Source organism: Canis lupus, chromosome 30 (assembly GCF_003254725.2).
Source record: "Canis lupus dingo isolate Sandy chromosome 30, ASM325472v2, whole genome shotgun sequence".
NCBI classification, from domain to species: domain Eukaryota; kingdom Metazoa; phylum Chordata; class Mammalia; order Carnivora; family Canidae; genus Canis; species Canis lupus.
The window spans coordinates 2,064,848-2,089,496 of record NC_064272.1 but is presented as its reverse complement, the minus strand read 5'-3'; the positions used below and the strand labels follow the sequence as shown (position 1 = coordinate 2,089,496).

Below are 24,649 nucleotides of genomic sequence, written 5' to 3'. Positions count from 1 at the left end.
AGGCGTGATCCTGGAGACCTGGGATCGAGTCCTGCATGGAGCCTGTTTCTCCCTCTGCCTGTGTCTCTGCCTCTCTCTCTCTCTCTCTCTCTCTCTCTCTCTCTCGTGTGTGTGTGTGTGTGTGTGTGTGTGTCTCGTGAATAAATAAATAAAATCTTTAAAAAAAATTAAGAGTACTCATGAAAGCTGAGAATCTGGAAAGTAATTTGCTCAAAATTATCTATCCCCCACTCTATTCCTTTGAAGGTTTTTCTATGCCCCCCAGTTTGAAGACTGCTGATCCAAATTGCCTGGGTATCTTGTGAAAAAGGCAGATTCATGGGCCTACTCTAGATATCTGAATTAGCAGGCTCCCCAGTTGTTCCTTGTACCCCCTCCACCTACACACACACTCAAGATTGAGAAAGACTTAATTGGGGGATAAAACAAACACAAAATGTTAAACAATATTAAGATTTGAAAACGCAACAATAAAAGACCTATCATGAGCAGTACCTAGCGACCAAGGAATTCAGAAGGCTCTAGAGAGAGTGGGAGTCAAAGGTTGTCTAAAGGAAGCAAGGCTGGGACTGGGGGTCAGGGTGGGATGGGTAGAATTTGAAAGATAAAAAGGCAGAGGTAAACAGTTAACCAACTTCAAAAGATATGCTATTGATCTTCTTGACAAAGAAGGAGCAGTTAATGTCTTCAGAAAGTGAGTGGCTCATTATGGAGACCCTCATGGTATGGCAGTGGGTTATTTTGTCTCAGTGTTGCAATCATGACAATTACTTAATGTTTAAAATAGAAATAGACTGTTGAGAATATTAACTGAGGTAAATTATGCAACTAATTTTATGTGAGTTTCAGGCAAGTTGGCCTAGAGCTGAACATATTTTATCCACAAACTGGATAGTCTATAAACATAGTATTTAATAATACATATCACTATTAAATCCCACAGTCATTCAGGCTGGGAAAAGATTTTAATTCATATTTTCTCATTTTATTCTTTTTAATAGCCCTGGAAATAGGCTTAGCAAGAGGTATAAGTCATCACCTAAAATGAAACCAAAAGTATAAACTGATTTTTATTAACTCTGATTTCATAATCAGTATCATAAATAAAGAATTTTTTCAATGTATCCATTCACAAGAAGATAGAAATCTATCTTTATCATCCATCCTCTGGAGACTACAAAGAACTCCAAACTCATCTTCCTACGTCCCCAAGCACCCACTCACTTCCATCCTATTCCATAATCATCCTCAATACCTCTAGAGCAATCTTACAACTCATATTTGGACCTGTTATTCCCCTGCCTAAAATCTTTTAATGGCTCCCCCAAAGATATGGCTTAATGCTTTTGCATATCATTTCCTGTGTCTTCTCTATTGATCATAATAAACTACTTGCAGTTCTTCAAACAAACCCTGCTCTGTCTTTCCTTTATATGTTTGGTCTACATTGCCTCTACCTGACTTATCCAGCTTACTGTCTTCCAAATCTGCCCAGAAGGCCCACCCTAATTACTCTAGATAGGACTGACTGTACTTTTCTATGTGGTCTACTATAAACGTTAAAAATACATTATATATATATATATATATATGTGTGTGTGTGGGTGTGTGTGTATATATACATAATATTGTACGTACATAATGTGTGTATTATCTTACCAAGGAGTATATGTAAATGTTTTGTTGTACTTCTTTTTTTACATATCACCTCTGCCACCGTACTCTGTCACCTACCTACTGCCCCTCTACTAAAAGAGGAAAGGAAAAAAAGGCATGAGTTGATTGAGTGCAAGGATCTTGTCTTATTCATCTTTATATTCTAATCACTCATCACACTTACTAGTTCATAGTAGATGCTCAGTAAACATTTGTTAAATAAACATTTTTATTTGTAATTGTGCAACTAATAACATCAATGGATTCAACACCAACACTAATAATGTGCTAGATGTTACTAAATAACAGAGATAATCTAGGAGCATCACTAACTCTGATGTCACAGGCATTTACCTATACTTTCTAAGATTACAACACAAGATACAATATGTGTTCTAAGTCAAGAGAACCACCTAGGAATCATCCTAGCCATGCCATGTAGCTCAACACACAATAGCAGCTTTTTTCAAAGTTCTTTTCTACTTATCTTGATTGGTGGTACACTGAAGAAGAAATCTTAATATTTAGGAAAAGATAGTATCAGAATAAAACAAGGAAGATTATCTGAAAACTAATTGGTTGTCATTTCTACTTTAACAAATCTAGAGCTTTGCTGTAGTCATCATATACTTTGCTACTTAAAATATTGGAAATGTCCTCCGTTAGTTTTCTTTATCATGAATTCACAGAATTCATTATTTTTGGCTAAGACTTTTCCTTATTTAAAATAACCAGAAAATCAACAAATCAAATTCAGTATTTCATCATGATGAAATAGGACTAGCCCAAGAATATTGAAATAGTTCCACACTAACAAACTTAAAATGTAATCACTAGATAATCAGAATAAAGAAAATTACAGGGATCCCTGGGTGGCGCAGCGGTTTGGCGCCTGCCTTTGGCCCAGGGCGCGATTCTGGAGACCTGGGATCGAATCCCACATCGGGCTCCTAGTGCGTGGAGCCTGCTTCTCCCTCTGCCTGTGTCTCTGCCTCTCTCTCTTTCTCTCTGTGTGACTATCATAAATAAATAAAAAAATTTAAAAAAAAAAATTTAAAAAAAAAAAAAAGAAAATTACATAGGTCAAATGGTCATTTCAATAAATATATCCTTGAATTTAATATAGCAAATTCAAATTACTTTGCGATATTACCACAGAAACCCTGATCTATAAAGAATGTTCCTTAACTTGATAAAAGTTGTTGACCAAAAATCTGTGACCAACATAATGCTTAACTGTAAACATTAGAAGGAAGCCTATAAAATCAGAAATAACACAACAATGTCTCCTATTCACTACTTTTCCAGCTTTGTTTTGGAGGTAAATAAGCAGTAGAAAAGGACTAGAAAAAAGAAAGGTACAATTTGTGTTTTATTTTTTTACTGCTAAAAACTTGATTGAAAACGGGCAGAGGATTTGAATAGACATTTCCCCAAAGCAGATATACAAGTGACCAGTAGGCACATGAAGACTCCAATGCAAATTAAAACTACTGTGAGATACTATTTCACATGGATCAGAGCAGCTACTATTAAAAAAATAAACAAGAAACTCAGAACATAGCAAGTGTTGGCAAGACTCTGGAGAAACCAGAATGCTTGTGCACTGTTGGAAGGAATGTAGAACAATGCAACAGCTGGGGAAAACAGTATGGAGGTGCCACAAAAAATAACAGAATTACCATATGATCCAACAATCCCACTTCTAGGTATAGGCCCAAAAAGAACTGAAAACAGGATCTCATGGAGATATCTGTACAGTCATGTTCATAGCAGCATCATTCACAATAGCCAAAAAAGTAGAAGCAACCAATATCCCATCAATGGATGGATGATCAACAAAATGCAGTATATGCATAGAATGGAATACTATTCAGCCTTAAAAAGGAAACTCTGATACATGTTACAGCATGAATGAACCTTGAGGACATTATGCTAAAATAAGCTAGACACAAAAAACAAGTACTGTATGGTTGCACTTACATGGGGTACATAGAGTAGTCAAATTCATAGAAATGGAAAATAGGATGGTGCTTGCCAGAGTGAGGGAAAGGGGGAAATGAGGAGTTCTGTTATGGGTATAGTTTCAGTTTTGCAAGATGAAAAAGATCCACTGTGCAATATGAATATACTTAACATCATTGAACTGTACTTAAAAATGGTCAATGCCTACTCATTTTATTATGTAAACCATTATATGTTACACATATAAAATATGAATAAACGCTTCTGAATGAATAAAATAATAAAAAAATTTTAACAGCCAAGATGGAAACAGAAATTGTCATAATTTATCTACAAAAAAAAAAAAAATCCAAGTCTCTCAACTGAAAGACTAGTAGAACCAATACAATTACAAAAAGTTAAAATTAGAAACATGGAAATCACTTGCTATATCAACAAAACCAAACTTAAAACATAATGAGAAATGGATCCGATTTATAATCAAATACGCAGAAATTTAAATGTGCATAAGCTCTAAGAAAACTGTACACTTTACTAAAGAACATAAAAGAAATCCTGAACAGGATCAAGAGATAAATTATGTTTCTGAATAGGAGGACTCAGTATTATTAGGCCCCCCTAATATTGATCTACATTTTAATATAATTAAGCATAATAATATGAAATTCCACTGGGATCATTTCACAGATCTTGAGAAGCTGACTTTCCAGTTCACATTCAACAGTGTATATACACAACTACCCAAACAAAATTTAGATGGAAAAAAAAAATTAAGGTGATTTGAATTGCCAGACAACTAAATAAATTTAAAACTACATCAACTGCAAAGACATAAAAATTGGCACAAGGCCTAGATAAACAAAACAGAAATATTAAAGGATCTAGAAACAGGTTGGCAGATAGAAAGGAATTTACATATGTGAGAGATGGCACTCCACATCAGCAGAGCAGTAACTATTAAATGGTATCGGAGCAAGTAGTTAACAACCTAGAAGAAACAAAACTAAGAGCAGCTTACTTTGCTTTGGTTTTACAACTTGCCAGGCATTGTGCTAAGGTCTTTAAATGCATTAGTTCATTGACTACTGAACAACTTAAAACACACACACACGCGTGCACACACACACACACACACACACACAGAAGGAAACTACATCAATTAGCTTGCCCAATAATTTGCCCAGTAAAGGTAGTTAACTTGCCTCAATAATTGCTGAAGCCTAAAATTAAACCCCATGACATTAGATTCCACAGCCCAAACTCCCTAATTATTACAGCACATGGCCAGGCTTGACACATCCTTATCTATACTGCACACAAAAACTGACTCTAGATTGGAAAAAAAAAATCCAAACATATGGGTGCGTTAGCTAAAGTATACAGGTACAATAAAGGATATTGTTACAGTTTAAGTTAGGGAAATCTTCCTTAAAAGGAACCACCACCAACAAATCCAGAAAAGACAGGACTATGACTACATAAAACAACATTTCCACGTAATGAAAGACAGAAGGCAAACAACACGGCAAGCTGGAAACTATGACTGCAATACATACAACAGTCAAGAGATTGGGGCAGCCCCGGTAGCTCAGCGGTTTAGCGCCGCCTTCAGTCCAGGGCCTGATCCCGGAGACCCGGGATCGAGTGCCACGTTGGGCTCCCTGCATGGAGCCTGCTTCTCCCTCTGTGTGTGTCTGTGTCTCTCATGAATAAATAAATAAAATCTTTTTTAAAAAGTCAAGAGATTAATTCCCTTAGTATATAAAAAACTGTTTCAAAACAGTAAGAGTAAAGACTAATGACCCAATTTACAAAAGGGAAAAGGGCAGAAAGGAAGTCACAAGAGATAAAATGAAAAGATGTCCAACCATTCTAGTATTAGAGGAATGCAAATTAAAGACAATACAATGCACTTTCAACATCATGTTGGCAAAAATTCAATGAATATTAGTAAAGGGTGAATAATGGCCAGTCTTGCTTAAGTTTAGTATTAATTGATTCAATATTTTAAGAGAGCAATTGTGCTATAAATACCAGTGGTTAAAAGGGGTAAGGGCTCTAACACAGAAATTCTGCTTCTAAACTATCAAAGTACTTATAGATATGCACAACATAGATGCAAGCATGCTTTCATGAAATTGTGTAGAATGTTAAAAAACTTTAATAAGAAGATCAATATGAGAATGGTTCAATACGTTACAGTTACTATTTTATTGACTACTCTGTAGGCATTTCAAAAAATGAGGTAGAAGGGAAATGCTCTGTATGTATTGTCATGGAAAGATCTCCATTTTTTTTAAAAGATTTTATTTATTTATTCATGAAAGACACACAGATAGAAAGGCGGAGACACAGGCAGAGGGAGAAGCAGGCTCCTGCGGGGAGCCCGATATGGGATTCGATCCCAGGACTCTGGGATCTGAGCCAAAGGCAGATGCTCAGCCATGGAGCCACCCAGACTCCCAGATCTCCTTATTTTTCCAAAATAAAAACAGCCATGTGGTAGCAGGTGTGCAAGATACATAGTTGAATACAAGGTCAATGAGAGAGAGATTCTAACAAAAAAGTCAGAAAATGGAATTTAAAAAAAAAAAACATAGGCTTAATTCCATCAAAAATTTGAGAATACTTAGGAATAAATTTGAGTTTAAAGGAAATTGTGTAAGACCTTTACAAATAAAACGATAACAGTGAGAGAAATTAGAGAAGACTATATTCAAGTAATTATTTCATTATGTAAAGATATTTATGGAATTAAAAACATAGTATTATCAGGATGCCAATGTCATCAAAACCATGCCAAATTTGATAAAAATTCTAAAACGCATACGGACATACAAAGACCTGAGAATAACCAAGGTAAGAGGCCACTAGCAGATCACGGCTTATTACAAATTTATAGTTATTAACACAGGGTTAAACTCTTACAAGGTTAGATAAGCTTAGAGAATGGTAGAACAGAATGGAGAATTGGTGTGGTCAGGGGAAGGTGGTTTTTTTTTTTTTTTTTTTTTTTTTTTTAGGAAAAACTTCAAGATAATTTGGGTATGTGAAAAACAAACTTGACACCCCCACACACACACTTCAACTCCGACACAAAAGTTAATTCCATGAATATCGGAGGTCTAAATGAAGAGCACTAATGCCTTTCTAAGATAACTGAAGAGAATATTTTCATGATGGAGTTAAGATAAAAATTACTTGAAAGTGGCTCAAAATGCCTAACCATAAGGACAAGACAGTACTAAAACTGAGAATTTCTATTCATCAAAGGGCTCCATTAAGGAGGAGAAAAGGTGGAAGAAAACATGTCCAACACAATTAACCAAAGGACTCATATGCAGCATATAAAAAGAACTTCTTTACAATATAATAAAAGATAGACAATCTCTTAAAGTCAGACGAGTGACTTGAATAGTGAACCTGAATACCCAATGAGCCAAAAAGCATATCAAAGAATACTTGATCAGGAAACACGAATTAAAAACAGAATGGCTTGGGCGCCTTTGGCTCAGGTCATGAGCCTGGAGTCCTGGGATGAGTCCTGCATGGGGCTCCCCACAGGGAGCCTGCTTCTTCCTCTGCCTGTGTCTCTGTCTCTCTCTCTCTGTGTCTCTCATGAATAAATAAATAAAATCTTAAAAAAAAAAAACACACACATAAAAAACAGCATGGCTCAAATTAAAAAGACCAACCACACCTAATGTTGGCAAAGGTATGAAGCAACCAGAACTGTGATGTACCGATGACTGGAGTGGAAATTATTAACATCATGAAAACAAATATAAGAAAGTAATATTGGAAAGCTTTAAAAATGAAGAATCCAATCAAAAAGAAAAATTACTGAGAATAAGGTGATATTATTCTAGAACAGGGCCCATATGAGTCTCTAAGTAAGGCTATATGTAAATATAGCTCTGGGAATGATTGAGGAGAGCATTCGGTTATAGAAAATTTTTTAAATTAGTTTTATAAAGGTATAATAATATAATGTTCAACTTTAAGTATACAGTTTAGTTTTGACAAGTGAATCCCAGGGTTCAACCTCACAATCAGCTATGTCCCCCCAGAATGTCCCCTTACATCCCTGTCCAGTCAATTCATCTACTCTAGCCACAGACAACCACCGATCTGGTTTTTGTCACTATTGGTTAGTTTTGTTTATCCTAGTAAATTTGATGAATGGAAATGGACCGTATGAACTCCTGTGTGTCTGGCTACCTTTGCTCAGCATAAGGGTCTGGAGATTGAGCCATGCTATTGAGTGTATCAGTGGTGATTGCTGAGAAGTATTCTATTACCTACTGTATGTACACAGTTTGTTTACCCTTTTACCTGATGATGGACATGTGGGTTTGTTCCATGGCCATCATGAACAAACCTGCTGCATTTGTGGAAGAAAAAAAAAATTGCTATCATCACTTTGGAAGACTTTTAGTATCATCTCCTAACATTAAATACAGACATGCCTTGTGACCAACAGTTCCACTCCCAAGAATATACCTAAGAGAGATTGTTCCTATGTGCCCCCAAAAGACCTATACAACAAAGTTTACAGCAACATAATCGTAACAGCCCAAACCTGGGGACCACACCAATGTCCACCATCACTACAATGAATAAATTATGATATATTCACACAATGAAATACTATATAACTGAATTATAGGTACACACGACAATGTGTCCAGTTTTCCCAAGTGTAATGTTGAGGGAAAGGAGCCAGACACAAAACAAGTCAGTTTAAGTGAAGGTCAAAAGCAGGTGAAATTAATCTATAATGTCAGAAATCAGGATAGTAGTTTCCTCTGAAGGAGGGTTCATTGTGGTTTACTGGAAGGGGGCAAGCTGGGGGGTTTTTGGAGGTAGGTAACGTACTATTTCCTGATTTGCATGTTCACTTTGTTTACAACTCAGAGCCATACACTTGAAATTTGATCTTTTTTCCACATGTATATTATACTTCAATAAAAACTGGCCTTAAAAGAGCGCATATACAGGATACAAAATCAATGCCCAGAAATCAGTGGCATTTCTATACACTAACAATGAGACTGAAGAAAGAGAAATTAAGGAGTCAATCCCATTTACAATTGCACCCAAAAGCATAAGATACCTAGGAATGAACCTCACCAAAGAGGTAAAGGATCTATACCCTAAAAACTACAGAACACTTCTGAAAGAAATTGAGGAAGACACAAAGAGATGGAAAGATATTCCATGCTCATGGATTGGAAGAATTAATATTGTGAAAATGTCAATGTTACTCAGGCCAATTTACACATTTAATGTAATCCCTATCAAAATACTATGGACTTTCTTCAGAGAGTTGGAAAAAAATCATCTGAAGATCTGTGTGGAATCAGAAAAGACCCCGAATAGCCAGGGGAATATTGAAAGAGAAAACCATAGCTGAGGGCATCACAATGCCAGATTTCAGGTTGTACTACAAAGCTGTGATCATCAAGACAGTGTGGTACTGGCGCAAAAACAGACACATAGATCAATGGAACAGAACAGAGAACCCAGAAGTGGACCCTCAACTTTATGGTCAACTAATATTTGACAAAGCAGGAAAGACTATCCACTGGAAGAAAGACAGTCTCTTCAATACATGGTGCTGGGAAAATTGGACATCCACATGCAGAAGAATGAGAAACTAGACCATTCTCTTACACCAGACACAAAGATAAACTCAAAATGGATGAAATTTCTAAATGTGGGACAAGATTCCATCAAAATCCTAGAGGAGGACATAGGCAACACCCTTTTTGAAATTGGCCACAGCAACTTCTTGCAATATACATCCATGAAGGAAAGGGAAACAAAAGCAAAAATGAATTATTGGGACTTCATCAAGATAAGAAGCTTCTGCACAGCAAAAGAAACAGTCAACAAAACTAAAAGACAACCTACAGAATGGGAGAACATATTTGCAAATGACCTATCAGATAAAGGGCTAGTTTCCAAGATCTATAAAGAACGTATTAAACTCAACAGCAAAGAAACAAACAATCCAATCCTGAAATGGGCAAAAGACATGAATAGAAATCTCACAGAGGAAGACACAGATGTGGCCAACATGCACATGAGAAAATGCTCCGCATCACTGGCCATCAGGGAAATACAAATCAAAACCACAATGAGATACCACCTCACACCAGTGAGAAAGGGGAAAATTAACAAGACAGGAAACCACAAATGTTGGAGAGGATGTGGAGAAAGGGGAATCCTCTTGCACTGTTGGTGGGAATGTGAACTGGTGCAGCCACTCTGGAAAACTGTGTGGAGGTTCCTCAAAGAGTTAAAACTAGACCTGCCCTACGACCCAGCAATTGCACTGCTGGGGATTTACCCCAAAGATACAGATGCAGTGAAACGCCGGAACACCTGCACCCCAATTTTTATAGCAGCAGTGTCCACAATAGCCAAACTGTGGAAGGAGCCTCGGTGTCCATTGAAAGATGAATGGATAAAGAAGATGTGGTTTATGTATACAATGGAATATTACTCAGCCACTAGAAACGACAAATACCCACTATTTGATTCGACATGGAGGGACCTGGAGGGTATTATGCTGAGTGAAATAAATCAATCGGAAAAGGGAAAACATTACATGGTCTCGTTCATTTGGGGAGTATAAAAAATAGTGAAAGGGAATAAAGGGAAAGGAGAGAAAATGAGTGAAAATATCAGTGAGGGAGACAAAACATGAGAGACACCTAACTCTGGAAAATGAACAAGGGGTAGTGGAAGGGGAAGTGGGTGGGGGTTTGGGGTGACTGGGTGATGGGCACTGAGGGGGGCACTTGGCAGGATGAGCACTGAGTGTTATGCTATATATTGGCAAATTGAACTCCAATAAAAAATAAAATAAAAATAAAATAAAAGAGCCCATATATAAAGTTCAATAGCACCACAATGATCTCAATTTATCTGTACAATAGCTATTTACAATTATCATCACCATCCTCACTTGTATGAGGATAGCAACTGGTCACAGCTACTACAAGGCAGAGAGCCAAGCTCCATGCTCAAGTCCGCGTGATGCACAAACTCATGGCACCGTCAGCAAAGGTTTATTTCCAAACTTAGGACTGTCCTCAAGAATTCCCTGGTCAGTTTCTGAGTTCACTTTTCTCATGAGATGTTCTCACTCTCTTATCCAGTGTCTCCCTTTATCTGGAGGGAAACACTCAAGAGTTTAAACATTGAAGGCTCGTGTTTTAGTTATTTCTCTGAGAGACAGTAATTTGGTCTCTCTGCACAGCGGGAAAAGTTTTACAGTTTTGTGGCTGCCTTGTCTTCGCTGAGCTCGGTGATGGCTGTGAGAGGAGGACAAGAGGAAGGAACCAAACGGGCTGCAGACGGAAAGGTATGGTGGCGAGCTAGAGGGGAGGATGCTGAGGCAGGGCCTGGAGGGGCTGCTTGGTGAAAGAACCAGAGGAAGAACACTTGACAGCTGCAAATAGATGGAGATTTGAGAAAGAGAAGAAAAAGGAACCACCTGGATTGGTTTTTAAGGAAGAAGAAAAATATGCAGAGGCATATGTAAAGATGTGTCATAGGATATGGTACAAACTTAATTCTCATCTTCCCAAAAGAAGCCTCGAAGGAGATTTGAGTCCTTGTTTTCTCTGTGACACAATAAAACTACTGATACATACAACCATTAAAATAAAAATGTTTTTTTCAAGTAGCTCCTAAAATTAAACACATGTATACATACTGTGTACATTAGCACATAAACTGTGGCCCAACAATGAGCTCCACTTGAACTCTGCAAGAATCTGCAAACCAGAGCATTTTTTTTTTTTTTTTTATTTGTGATAGTCACAGAGAGAGAGAGAGAGAATGAGGCAGAGACACAGGCAGAGGGAGAAGCAGGCTCCATGCACCGGGAGCCCGACGTGGGATTCGATCCCGGGTCTCCAGGATCGCGCCCTGGGCCAAAGGCAGGCGCCAAACCGCTGCGCCACCCAGGGATCCCACCAGAGCATTTTTTAAAGCATTTTTATTTGCTTTGAATAGCTTCTGTGAGCCTTGGCAGCATTAAAAATAATATTAAACCTCCTCTTTTTAGGCATCAAAAAGGCAACATGAAATGATCCAGTCAATTTTTGTGGCTATGAGCTGGTAGGGTACACCTACAACCTCCTTTATTATTCAGATTGACTCACTCAGGTCCCATCTTTTTTTGGTTTTGTTTTTTTAAATAACCATCATAATTCTTAAGTGCTCCTGGTCCCCATGTGTTTTTTTCCCCCCATGTTTTTTGTTTGTTTGTTTGTTTGTTTGTTTGTTGGATCTTTAAATGTCAGTACATTGGCAGGAGAAAAAAAAATTCATCTCTCTCCAGCCCCTCCCTGACTTGAAGCAGCCATTCGTCTCTTCCCATTGTAATTCCAGCTCTTATTAATTATGTGTATCTTTCAGGAAGTCATAACCTCTTTGGCTCTCATGCGGAAAATGAATACAATGAACTAAATGATTTCTAAAGTGTTTGCAGCTCTCAGTTTTCAATATTGTATAATTTGGGGTTCTATATTTTAATCTCTTGTTCTCTTGTTTCTACTCCCCCCACCAAGCTAAAGTCCGGGAACACAACATGAAATTCCCAAGACCCTGGTCCACATTTTGGAATTCCCATTGCTTCTGCTTTGTATCAAACTTTTGCTCTCATTTGTGTTGGAAGAATCTATCTCCCTCCCCATGGCTCCCAGCTATATAGCAAGTAGAAGCCCAGCACACATTCTAATCACCTCTCATTCCCTAATATACTCTATTTTCTTTTTTTTCTTTTTTTTTTTTATACTCTATTTTCTATAGCCACAAAATGCAAGACTTTTCTGCTTTGTAGTCTGTACAGCTTCCAATTTTCTGGACTATCACCATAACTCCATCCAAATGATGGTGACATGTCACAAAGGCCTATAAAATACACAATGAATAAACCTATTGCCTAGGTCGTGAAAGAAGACACCTGGGATCATTTATCTAGATTCAGGACATTAAAGGAAAATATATTCATAGCTAATGCAGCCTGTCAGCTATGAATGGAGAAGTTTTTTAAAGTACAGCAGGCCAATAAAATAATATATATATAGCTCTTTCTGGTAAGCAAGGATGTCTGACTCACCAGGAAGCATAGCAAACAGCTCTATCCTATATAACCAAGGGAACCAAAATTAGAAACAAACCAGAAAGTAGGCAGATATTTATTAAGTTGAAGGATGGGTTATTTCCCTATCTGAACCAAAATACTTTAAAGAGGGATGTTCCTGAGCTACTCCAAGATGGTATGAGTAAGCCCTAAGAAATGCCACATGCGTTGACAGCTTGCTCACTCGCAATACCATAATGGCACGCTAGGTTGGTTCTCTCTCTTCTACTAAAGCTGCGGTGCTCACTCTCAGCAGGGCAGTCCATATGCCATCCCCCAGCCCCAGGGCAGGAGCTGCAGCCAGTGGAGAGAAGAGTTTTCCAGATGTATATTGGAAGAGAAACCAGAAGGGCATAGTTCATCTTGTTTCAGAAAAAAATAAGTGCTCTTTTCTTCTGGGTATTTTCTCCTTCCATGGGTAATTAAGTCACTGCCAGTTTCCCAAATACTACCACTTTAATGCACAATACCATTTTAATGTAAAACTCACAAATATTAACTTCATTTCCTCTCAGGAGGCTAACGCACACACCATGATAATATGTTTTTACATTTCTTAATAAATAATTAGATATTTCGGGTCATCCTTCATAACATAAAATAGGAGATGAGCAGGAAAGGAAGCCCAGCTCTGGGCTGAGCTTCTACATCAAAGGTTCTTCATCTAAACCTGGGCAGGTGGGGGAGACGGGGAGGGGGCAGGGGGCAAGTCCAGGGATAAAGAGAGTCTATACGCAAAATTAACTGCAGTGTCTTCTTCCATGGCTTTCTATCTTTGTTAGATTTTTAAAGAAACCTCAGAATATTCACAATCACTAACCAGAGTGAAATAGAGGTAAAGTTCCCCTGGTATCAGCCGGTCAGTCAATTCAAAATGCAGCCTTCACTCAGTCCAGCCATGGCCTCAGAGCTGGTATTACTTGAACCACTAGATTCTCAGGAATGCATTTGACTTTTAGGAAAAATGAAATCACGAGATGCATATAATATTTTTTTAAATAATATGCCTAGGAATATATTTAGAAAAAAATCAGGCAATATTTTTTACTGAGTCAAAAAAAGAAAATTTGAATAGTTTGAGAAGATGTGTTCTTCTCAATAGAACACATAGAATAGGGGATCCCTGGGCGGCGCAGCAGTTTAGCGCCTGCCTTTGGCCCAGGGCGCGATCCTGGAGACCCGGGATCGAATCCCACGTCAGGCTCCCGGTGCACGGAGCCTGCTTCTCCCTCTGCCTGTGTCTCTGCCTCTCTCTCTCACTGTGTGCCTATCATAAAAAAAAAAAAAAAAAAAAAAAAACACATAGAATAGAAATACTAAGCATTTTCAAGATCTCCATTCTCATTTCTACCTTCACATTAATTCATAAGTTAATGCAATTCCAGTAAAAATCCTAAATGGATCCTTTTGAAACCAGGGCAAACTAATGTTTTCTGGAAGAATAAGCAAGCCAAAAACATTTTTTTTAATTGCATAAAAACGAACAGATTCTGAAATGCTGGAATTATTAAGACACCCATACAAAATATAAACACAAAGACAACAGAAAGCCCTGAACAGTCCCAAACTTAGCATAGAGAGTAACTATGCTAGAAGCCTGTTGTTAAATTAGCACCTTGGGGGAGGGGAAAGTGATCTTAGATCTCTTTTTTTTTTTTTTTTAAACTTTTTTTAATTTTTATTTATTTATGATAGTCACAGAGAGAGAAAGAGAGAGAGGCAGAGACATAGGCAGAGGGAGAAGCAGGCTCCATGCACCGGGAGCCCGACGTGGGATTCGATCTCAGGTCTCCAGGATCGCGCCCTGGGCCAAAGGCAGGCGCTAAACCGCTGCGCCACCCAGGGATCCCTGATCTTAGATCTCTGCCTCAAGCTATGCACCAAAACAAATTTTTGATATAAAATAGAAAGAAAGAAAAGTTAGAAAAAAAAAAAATCACTTGACCAATTTGAAGACATAGGTGATCTGATTAAGAGAGGTCTTCTTAAGCCAAAAAAGAAAAGTTACACATTAAAATGAAAATAGACTTGACTATACACAAATATTTAAAATGTTTTCACATTGGACAAGTTAAAAGCAAATGGTAAAGATGGAAATATTTTTCCAATGTTTGAAAAGTACTGTCTTCACACTGAATATATTTATGTAAAAAATTAACTGTGGCAATTAATATACATTGAAAGCATTAAGGCATATACTTTCATTTGGCAATTCTAGCACAAGAAATTTACCATAATTAAACATTTATGAACAAAAATATTTATAGAATTGTTATTTCCATATTACTTATACCTTAAAAAACTAAAGGTCTATAAATATAGCCAGGGTTAAAATGTAGTCAATAAAGAATAGAGTCACATTTTCAAGTGTGAAAAGCAGCCTTTATAAGATGATCAAAAAAATTTTGTAAGTATTCAATTCACATTGGCCTTTCACAATTCAAAATGTTGGCAATGGCTTCCCTACGAAACAGAATTATAGAAAGTTCCTTTTGATTTGTGATATTTCTGGTTATTTCCAAAATGTATTATTCTACTTAGTAATATATGGAAACATTTAAAACTTAGAGAAAATCAGTAAACAAACTCTCTACACGAAGATAAAGAAGGTACTCACAGAGCAAGGCTCTGAATGATGGGCATCATATTTTCTAAGAATCGATCAAAGCAGAAGACATAATCCTCCCATAGGATAAAAAAGAGAGCTTTCTCTTCATGCTATTGTATTAGAACCCTGTGTGGTCAGGTGTGATGGAGATAAATGTGTGCCAATTCTCCATGTAGACTGGGGAGATTTAGGAACTTCTCTAACCTGGAATCTGCTGGAAGTATAAAGGTGCTGGGTATCCTATATGTGCTGCTACAGATCCACACTTCCCCCTTCCGTGCCCTATTCTAGGGCCTGCAGTCCTAAGGAATGACATAAGATGGCTGAGTCCTCAGATTTGTCTTTGGACTTGGCCCATGGGAACGATGGCAGGAGACGAGACAAGACAAAGAAGAGACTCAAGCTATTTATTTAACAGATCCTTTCCAGTCAAGACACCATGGATCAGCTGTATCCCTCTACTCAAGGCCACAGCTCCTGCTGGGCAGCCCTAGCCATACCACTCAGCCTCCCTCTGAAATTCTGGGTTTCCCCAGGGGCTTCTCCTACCCTTGACTCCTCCAAGTCTAGGGTTTTAAAAGTTTCTATTAGTAGTGCCAGATGCTACTCCAGCTCTTAGTGCTTTTCCTAAATGCTACCCCTACCTTTATAAAGAGTTTCTAACAAACTCTTGATCAAATCATCCAGTTTGAGTTGGGTCTCCTGATTCTTGGCAGAACCCTGGTTGATAAACGTAATTCTCCAAAAATAAATAAATAAAATAAGGCTAAGTGCATTTACACTTCACAAACCAAAAAAAAAAAAAAAAAAGTGACATGCTATGGCTTAGAAAAATTCATTCTTGTTTGAGATAAAAATAAGTTTAACCCTATATTAATGTTATGATTCAATGATTCTATGATACCAAGGTCCTTGTGCTTTCCAGTTTTTTTGTTTGTTTTGTTTTTTAAGTCTTTGGGCAAGTTACGAACCCTTATATAACCTCACCACGCACAGAATAGTATATTAGAAGAGAAACAGCAGGGAGAGAACAGTAGTTATCTATTTCTCACGAGAGAAACTGCTTTGGCCACATCAAATATAAAGGTAGACATTTTTCTTAGGTAGCCCCTTGTATGTTTTACAACACACCTTTTCATATTGCTCTGATTGAGTTTTACTTTGCCCCAAGCTTCAAAAGCTAATTAAGTTTACTGAATCCAGATATTGCAGCATAGTAAAGTGGTATGGACTCAACAGAAGTTGATGAACCATTTAAGGATCTGAAGAGCCCACTGAAAGAGATTCCTCCTAAAAAACAAGATCATCCCACATCCTGTTTCAAGAGCCAACTCCTTACCCAAAGAAAGAAAGACAATTCTAAGAAGAATATGACGTCTGTCGAGATGCCTGGGTGGCTCAGTGGTTAAGCGTCTGCCTTTGGCTCAGGTCGTGATCCCAGGGTCCTGGGATCTCCCCTGCAGGGAGCCCACTTCTCCCTCTGCCTGTGTCTCTGCCTCTCTGTGTCTTTCATGAATAAATAATAAAACCTTTGAAAAAAAAAAAAAAGATTATGGGGTCTGTCGATCAGAATGTCTCAATTCCAAGTGCCAGGAACAGGGCACGGGGGTGTGTGGGGAGTGCTCTCTCCACTCCAAATTATTGTGAGGCATCCCAAACACAAAGAATTGCAGAGATAATACTGTAAGAAAGCACAGCATGGGAGATGGGAGAAAACAATGCACTTTCATTTGAGCAGAGCAATTCAGGAACAGTGAGTTAAAACAGGAGCCCCTCACTGAGTTGAAGAGGTCAACTCCAGCACCAGTGGCAAGGCTCTTACATAATGGCTCTGATGGGTGCCGGTGATTCTTTTAGCTGGCACATCACCAAGGTTCCAAGAGCTCATACTTTGGTAGTAGAAGTGTCCTTGATGGTGAGTGCAGTGTTATCAGAAAGGCATTGGAGGCTCTGGTGGGCCAAAAGCTTTATCTGCCAAGGGAGATAGTTACAGTGTCAGCAGCTACAGATGATGCTGGTGGTTTTAGAAGTGGCAGAGAGCCTTCTTAGCAATGGACAGCAACAACAGTGGTCAGCTACCCTCATACGGCTAAGAGAACTCCAGAAGCCATAGTCTAAAGGGACAAGTTTTCGGATATCTGCTTTCTTTTTATCCTTGAACAAAAGGTGAGTTTACAGTATTAGGTGATCTCTTAAGCTCTCAGGAAAAAAAAAAAAAAGCCATTGAATAACAAACACTGTATAAAGGAAAATCTAAGCAATGGCAAGTCTAAAGTGGCTGAGGGCAGCACAAGGACAATGTGGGACTCGTGATGAAAAACACATTCTTTTTCCCAGCTCTGCCAAGGACTGGGCTTAAATGTTGATAGCAGAGAAGTTCAACAATACACTTAAAATAGGAATGCTAGATTCTTGTATACCCCAGGAAAAATAAAGAACACTGAAGATATAAAAGCACAAGACTTCAAACACCTTGAAATATCTTGAATCTAATTTCACTGTTTCTTTGCACTCTGCGGAGTGGCAAATTTTGTATGTTTCCCTAAAGGCAAGGAGGGAAACCAGTGGAAATACCACAAAATGCTTTAAATAACAAACCAAAAGTTTTCTCAACAGCAGTTTAAGAAAATCACAGGGAAAATGTTAACTTTCTCAAAATTAGCAACTTTGATAATTAGCAATAAATGATAAGGGAACCCTCCGCTGATATCAAGTAATAGGGTAACAATAGGTTTACTGCAGGCATGGGGTATCTTATGTGACACCCACCAAAAGGACATCAGAATAGGGAGCACCTAGAAGGCTCTGAGGGAGCTGAGAACCAGACCTGGGAGGATGGTAAGGAAGTACTGTCACTCATTGGGAACTGGCTGGGGACTTGGATGCCTTCTTCAGACAACAGCCAGCCCTCTCAGTCACTATGCTATCATAGTTCATCCAGCAGCACTGTTGTTATCTGTCTTTCCCTTCCCCATCTTATCCCAGACCTTAGAAAGCTCTGAGAATACATAGCATGACAAGCAAAGACTGGGAAAGCCACTGATGAGGTCAACTACCTCATCTCGGGTATTCCTCTGAGCTTCTGGAAATGGACTAAGGAATCTCTGTAAAGGTGTAAATGCCCCCAAAATATTACCTGAAGTGGGTTGAAAAACCATTTTTGACAGTTAGTTAACTTCTCTACTCAGCAAATGCTCATCATGACAAGGAAGACTACCATGATCTATTGGTAGGAACAAGACTTAGCTCACAAATACAAACCAGGAATAAGAACTCACAGTGTTCTGGTTTTGTATTAAAGCAAACTTCAGAACTTTTAATCGTTCAAACTGTGACAGATCATAAGAACTTGATAGGTGGTTCAATGATTGCAACTGCAAGCACTCCAATTTTGGAAAAATCAGCTGTGGGTAAGAACACTGGAACAGCAATACATATTTTTTTCACTAAGGCTATGATACTTTCCATTCTGTAAGTCAAGCACTGCAGAAAAAAATGCTGTGAAGTAGTAGGTGTCTTGGGACGGTCAAAAGTCTGCAATCGTGTAAACAGAGGCTGAGAGCCATCAGGTTGTACATCTGAAGATTCATTTGCCAATTCAACATGCATCTGTGTTCTCAAACACTGAAGTAACTGACCATACTGCAGAAAACCCACATATTACTAAACCAGCCCAAATTTGATCCATTTATGTCTACCAGTGAATAGGAACGGAAAACATTTTTCTATAAATGGTTAGGCCAATCTTCAAGGACACCCATACCCCAAGACAACCAGCAACATACAAGGCTGCATAGGTAATCTTCAAATATCAGGAGGAAAACAGGTTTCACCGGAACTGCATAAACACATATATTCATTTCAGATATACCATGCTCTTTTTTTTTTTTTTAATTTCGTGTGAACATTTCAGTTAGAGTAAAAAATCTTGATGCCCATTCCATTTTAATATATTCAAGCAAAGCTCCTGGGAAGGTTTCCAGAGAGTTAGATTGCTCTAAAATTGGCCATGCATTAAATAAAGCTTTGTCTACAAAAGGCCAAAGAGTAACCGATACAGGCTCTGTACATTCACTCAGCACAAGGTTCCCGTAGCTCGAAAGCATTCTCAGAGACAGACAACAAATCAGATCGCAGCTCTGGAGAATCATTCTCTGCCTCTTCCAGCAGCCCTGCCAGCTCACAACAGGACAAGAGCCCACCACCTGCTTCCTGAGGAATGTGTAATCCACCTCCTCTGTTCCCCAAAGGTCCTCCTACTTTACACACGGGCTGCCCTTCATTCATTCCACAGCCTTCACCTTTCATCTCTAAGAGATTCATTAATGATAACTGCGCAAAGGTTCTCTTGAACAGCACCACAAAAAAGAAAAGCCTTCAGCCTTACATTTTGCAGTGAAACACACACTCAAATCTGGAGAGTACCGAGCCAGCCACTAAAAGCCACTGCAGCAAAGGATTCTTTTCCATGGGTACCTGGCTTCTTTTCACATTACCTGCTTCGGTGTACTTCAATCCCACTTTTTCTTCTGTGTCCTTTGTCTTTGGGGGTGGCCAGACAGCTTGGAGTCTGCCTGGAGTCCTATCGTCCTGCTCAGTGGGGCTGTGGTCAGGCTGTTGAAAAAGTAGGTAAAGGAAAGAGTATATTACATGAAATGTGGCCAGGGCGAATTAATCCCTGAAACATGCTAACCCTAATTCTAAAATTAATTTTCATGGCCAGTTGCCCAGTGCACTCATTCACTGTAATTGAAACCTTGCACTACAGAGTGACCCTTTACCACAAAGGTAAAGTAATCAGTAAGGGTGGAAAAAACAACAATATAAAACAAAACAAAACCCCCTGAAGGCCAAGTATGATACAATTAATAGATGATGCTTATAACTTTTTCTTTTTTAATCACAAACTCTGAGCTGAAGATACAGATATAAATGTTCTATAATCAGGTATGTTTATAGGAATGATTATACATGGGTCTCAAACAACTCCAGGATTATTTATAATATAAAGACTAGTTTTGCATTTTCCATGAACATCAGCTGTAGGTCAAGATACATTTCTCTAAGCACTCGACACTGCTGATTTTTTTCTTTCCTTTAAGTAAATGATATAGCCTTCATATTGAAGCCATTTTCATAGGGGTTGATTTTTACAACTAGGAGAATGCTAGATTGTGTTTAATTTTCAACTACATTCTAAGAATGTTTCCAAAAGATTTTTAAATTTTTAACACCTTAAATGATCAACTACACAAGAGGGAATGATAACTATATGCTGAGATTATACTAAAATTCTACTGTTCTTATGAATGTTTAAGATCTACTGGCAGGTTGTTTGCTAGTCTTTGTAAGTGACCTGAATTGATTTTCTTACTAGTAACACTAATTCACTAATGAGGTGGTTACCATGTGCCAACTTCACTTACTCTACAACTCCTGTGTAGGTAAGGGTGATGATTTTCTTCATCTTGTAGATGAGAGGATGGAGGCTCAGAGGTGATCGAGGTCAACCCAGTCAGTAAATGGCAGAGTTAGAATTAAAACCAGGTCTTGTTCCAAACCCGGTGATCAGGATGCCTTATAACCAACATGGAACATTTTTATCATGTCACAAACTCATATTTTGCCAAATGACAGGCTTTCAAAGTTAAAACGGAGTTTCTGCAGAGTTATAATTAAGAGGTAAGGGAATGTGGACTATATCTCCCCATTGCATTGCTTCCTTGTGTTGCTTAATTTTTCACAAGAACATCTACTATGAGGGGCGCCTGGGTGGCTCAGCTGGTTAAGGGTCTGCCTTCAGCTCAGGTCATGATCCCACGGTCCTGGGATCAAGCCCCACATTGGACTCCCTGCTCAGCGGGCAGCCTGCTTCTCCCTCTCTACCGCTGGTATTCTCTCATGTTCTCTCTTTCTCTCAAATAAATAAAATGTTTAAAAAAAAAAAAAATCTATCAGTGTTTAAACTCAGCGACAGCTTCCCCTTTCTACCCACACATCATTCTGTATATCCCTCTTAGAACACTCCAGAAAAATACAAGGAAGAAAAAAGTCGCTCGCTTGACTCCTCACAGGGACGATTTGATCCTAATCCTCTTTCACCTACAAGACACTCGCTAACAATAGGTCACTGGGATTCACTTTGACAGGAAACCTGAAAAAGCAATACGGCAGCATTGCACATTGCGACAAAATACGTAACCCAATTCTACATACGCTTTTGGACTCGGGGGGACCATCCCCTGGCCTTGACCTGGATCTTTCAAACACAGCTCTGAGAGACTCCTTCTCATGCTTCATCTTGCGCTTGAGAGCCTCCAGCTCTGAGGTGTCAGCTGTGGGCCCCTTTTTGGGGGGACGAACAAATATGGCTTTGAAGGCCTCCAGGGCTGTCTCTGGAGGCTTGGGCTTCACCTCTCCCCCCTGGCTTTGGACTCCGGTGGGGCCGCCCTGGCTCTCCTGGGCAGCACTGCAGCCCACCTCGTCCTTCCTGGGCGGCTCAGGGTCCTCTGCCTTGGGCACGTCGAGGACGAACAGCTGGGAGAGCTGCTCCAGGAGCGTGCGCGCGGCCCTGGGCTCCCCGGCGGGCTCCCCGGCGGGCTCCCCCGCGGGCTCCCCGGCCTTCCCCGCCTGAGGCCCCGCCTGCGCTAGGGACTTGTGAACGGGCTGCGTCAGCTTGAGCCAGGCCAAGTCCGCATCCTTCGGTCTGACCTCGGGGATGGTCTCCCCGGGCCCCGCCGCAGCCCCCCTCCTGAGCACGCGCAGCCCGCTGAAGAAGGCCGGGAGCTGGAGCGGCCTCTCTCCCGGGGCTGCCTGCGCCGGCGAGGCGTGCTGGGGGCCGCCGGCGGGCACGGCCGGGTCGCTGGGCGCGGGGAGGACGGGGCCCCGGGGACCCCCGGCGCGTCCGCTGCGGGGGCTGCGCCCCGTCCGAGGGCCCCCGGCGCCGGGCTCCGGGCCGCCGCCCGGGCCACACGCAGTCCTTCGAGGACCGTCGGCGCGGGGCTCGGCCGCGGCCGCCTCCGCAGCGGGGCCGGGCTCCCCGCAGGCTCGTGGCCCTCCCCCGGGCTCCGGGGAAGGCTCCGGGGCGAGGCCGGGGGCCCGGGGCTGGCGGCCGTCGCTGCCCCCTTCCGGCCGCCGCCCGCCGCCGTCGTCCGAGTCGGAGTCGCTGGTGGTGCTCACGAGGGTCCCTCGAACCAAGGTGGCGCCGTCTCCGTTCACACTCGGGGCGCCGAGCGGCAGCCGCTGCGGGGCGGGGGGCGCCGTCCCTGCGTCCGCTCGGCCCTGACCTCCCTGCGACCCCGGCCCCGCGTCGGCCCCCGCGGTCCTGCCGTCGGGGCCCAGGTCGGGCGGCCCCCGGGCCTCAGCCGGCGGCGACCCGGAGCCGGAGCCGGAGCCGGAGCCCGAGCCCGAGCCGGAGCCCGAGCCGGAGCCCGAGCCCGAGCCCGAGCCCGAGCCCGAGCCCGAGCCCGAGCCGCCGCGGGGGCCCCCGAGCGGAGGCCCCGGCGCCCCCGCGAAGCTGTGCAGCGCCCTCAGGGCGGCGTCCTCCTGGCCGGGCCTCGCAGACTGCGGCGTCCTCGCGGAGCCCAGCAGAGCTCGCGGAGGGAACTTGCTCGGGGCCCACGGCGCCGCCTCAGGCCTGGCTTCGGCTTCCCCGGGCTCCGCGACGGCCCCGCCGCCCCGCGGGGGCTCGGCGGCGCGCTCCATGTCCGTCGGGCTCCGCGGGTCCTTCCGGTGCGTGCGGGGACGGCGGGGACGGCGGGGACGGCGGGGACGGCGCGGCGGGAGGGGGCCCGGACGGCGCGGGCCGCACCCCCGCTGCACGCGCACCGGGGAGCCCGCCCTCTGGGACTTCCGCGTTTATTTCTGCGGACAAAAGGGGTTTTGTCGCGCGGAAAGTCATCCCGGCCCAGGACCGCGCTGCGGGCCCCGCCCCGGTGCCTCCCGGGGGCCCGCGACTTCCTCCCCGTGAGCGCCGGAGACTCGGGCAGGGGCGGCGGCGGCGGCGGGCGGACCCTGCGGGCGGACCCAGCGGGCCCTGGGCCCCCGCGCGCCGGCACCCCCGGGACTCAGCGGGGAGCAGCACAAGAGGCCGGACAGGCTGGTGAGGACCCCCTTCTGCCGTCTAAAGGTCGGCGGGCAGCCGACCCCGTCCAGGCCGGACCCAGCGGCACACCCAGAGGCAGCTGCTCACAAAGCCCAGAGCAAAGAGATAAAAGAAAGAGATGACCTCAAAATGCCCAGAACTCTCAAAGGCAGTAATTTACTGCTCTTGAAGCTTCTTTTTTTTTTTTTTTTTTTAATCCTTTCTTCCGCTTCCCTGCAGGTTTCATCTGGAATGCAGATTTTGGCTGCTGGGGCCAGAGAAGGAAAAAAAAAAAAAAAAACCAACACAACTGGTTTCAGATTACTGCTGTTTTCGCCCTGCCCCAGTGTCTCCCTGCTCGGCAAACAGGTACTCAGGCAAGCACGCCCACCACGCCCAGGGGCCACCAGCCTTAGGCTGCCAGAGTATACAGCGGGCGGCAGGAACGATCACCCTCCACGCACTCTGTGCCAACCTTGGGCTTCTGCTCCCCTGGCTCTGACTTCCTGGTTCCCTCAGGAGTCCTGGTGGCTGAAGGGCACCCCTCTCTGCTTCAGTTATCCAACCAACTAAGTGAAACCTGGCATGATACGAGGTAGCACCCAACCTGCCTTGTAGAGCAAAGCAAATTCAGCAAAGGTCCCCACAAAGCCACATTCCCCTAAAGGGCGAAACATCTGAAAGGTCTCTGTCAGGTTTTGATCACGGACCCAATTTGCCTAAAGCAAGAACAGGACAGACAAAATCAGCACCAAACATCAGCTCAAGGTAGTTTCCAGCACTCTGGTTATGTACTGGGAACCCGGCAACCAAGAACGTGCAAGAGCTGCAGCTCTGTTTGCTAGCTGCACAGCTGCCTCTTGGGCCGGTTCCTGCCCTGCTGAAGGTCTCGGGGTGTCAGCAGGCATTTAGTAAGCACCTGGGATGGACAAGTAAGTTACGGTGCAGCTCAGGACAAACTGCCTTAAAACTAATCACTTGGCTCTCAGAGTGTTAACACAACAGAATTGAGTGTTAAACACAACAGCAATTTATTCTGCAAAACAGAAGCAGTAGCCACGAGCAGAGCAAAGCAACAGCCTGGCTTGATCTGCATCGGAGAACGGCTGTGAATATCATGCTGATGACTTGAATCACATCCCCCCAAAGGTATTAATACTGAGAATTCTGATTG

At 42.0% G+C, this 24,649-nt stretch overlaps 1 protein-coding gene and 1 long non-coding RNA gene across 28 annotated transcripts in view; one reads left to right on the top strand and one right to left on the bottom strand.

Moving 5' to 3' along the window:
• The window catches only part of FMN1 (formin 1), a 433,877-nt gene that overhangs the window by 275,655 nt on the left and 133,573 nt on the right, over positions 1–24,649 (bottom strand). For 24 of the 27 annotated variants that reach the window (XM_049104448.1, XM_049104447.1, XM_025473306.3 and 21 more), the window contains one exon: positions 19,889–20,006. The exons of the other annotated variants lie outside the window; for them this stretch is intronic. In XM_049104448.1, coding sequence (XP_048960405.1) covers positions 19,889–20,006 — 118 coding nt within the window. The remainder of the gene's footprint in view (positions 1–19,888; positions 20,007–24,649) is intronic. 27 annotated transcript variants of the gene reach the window in all.
• LOC118352896 (uncharacterized) lies at positions 22,839–23,782 on the top strand. The gene is made up of 2 exons (XR_007407477.1): positions 22,839–23,123; positions 23,716–23,782. It is a non-coding gene; the product is annotated as an uncharacterized LOC118352896 (long non-coding RNA).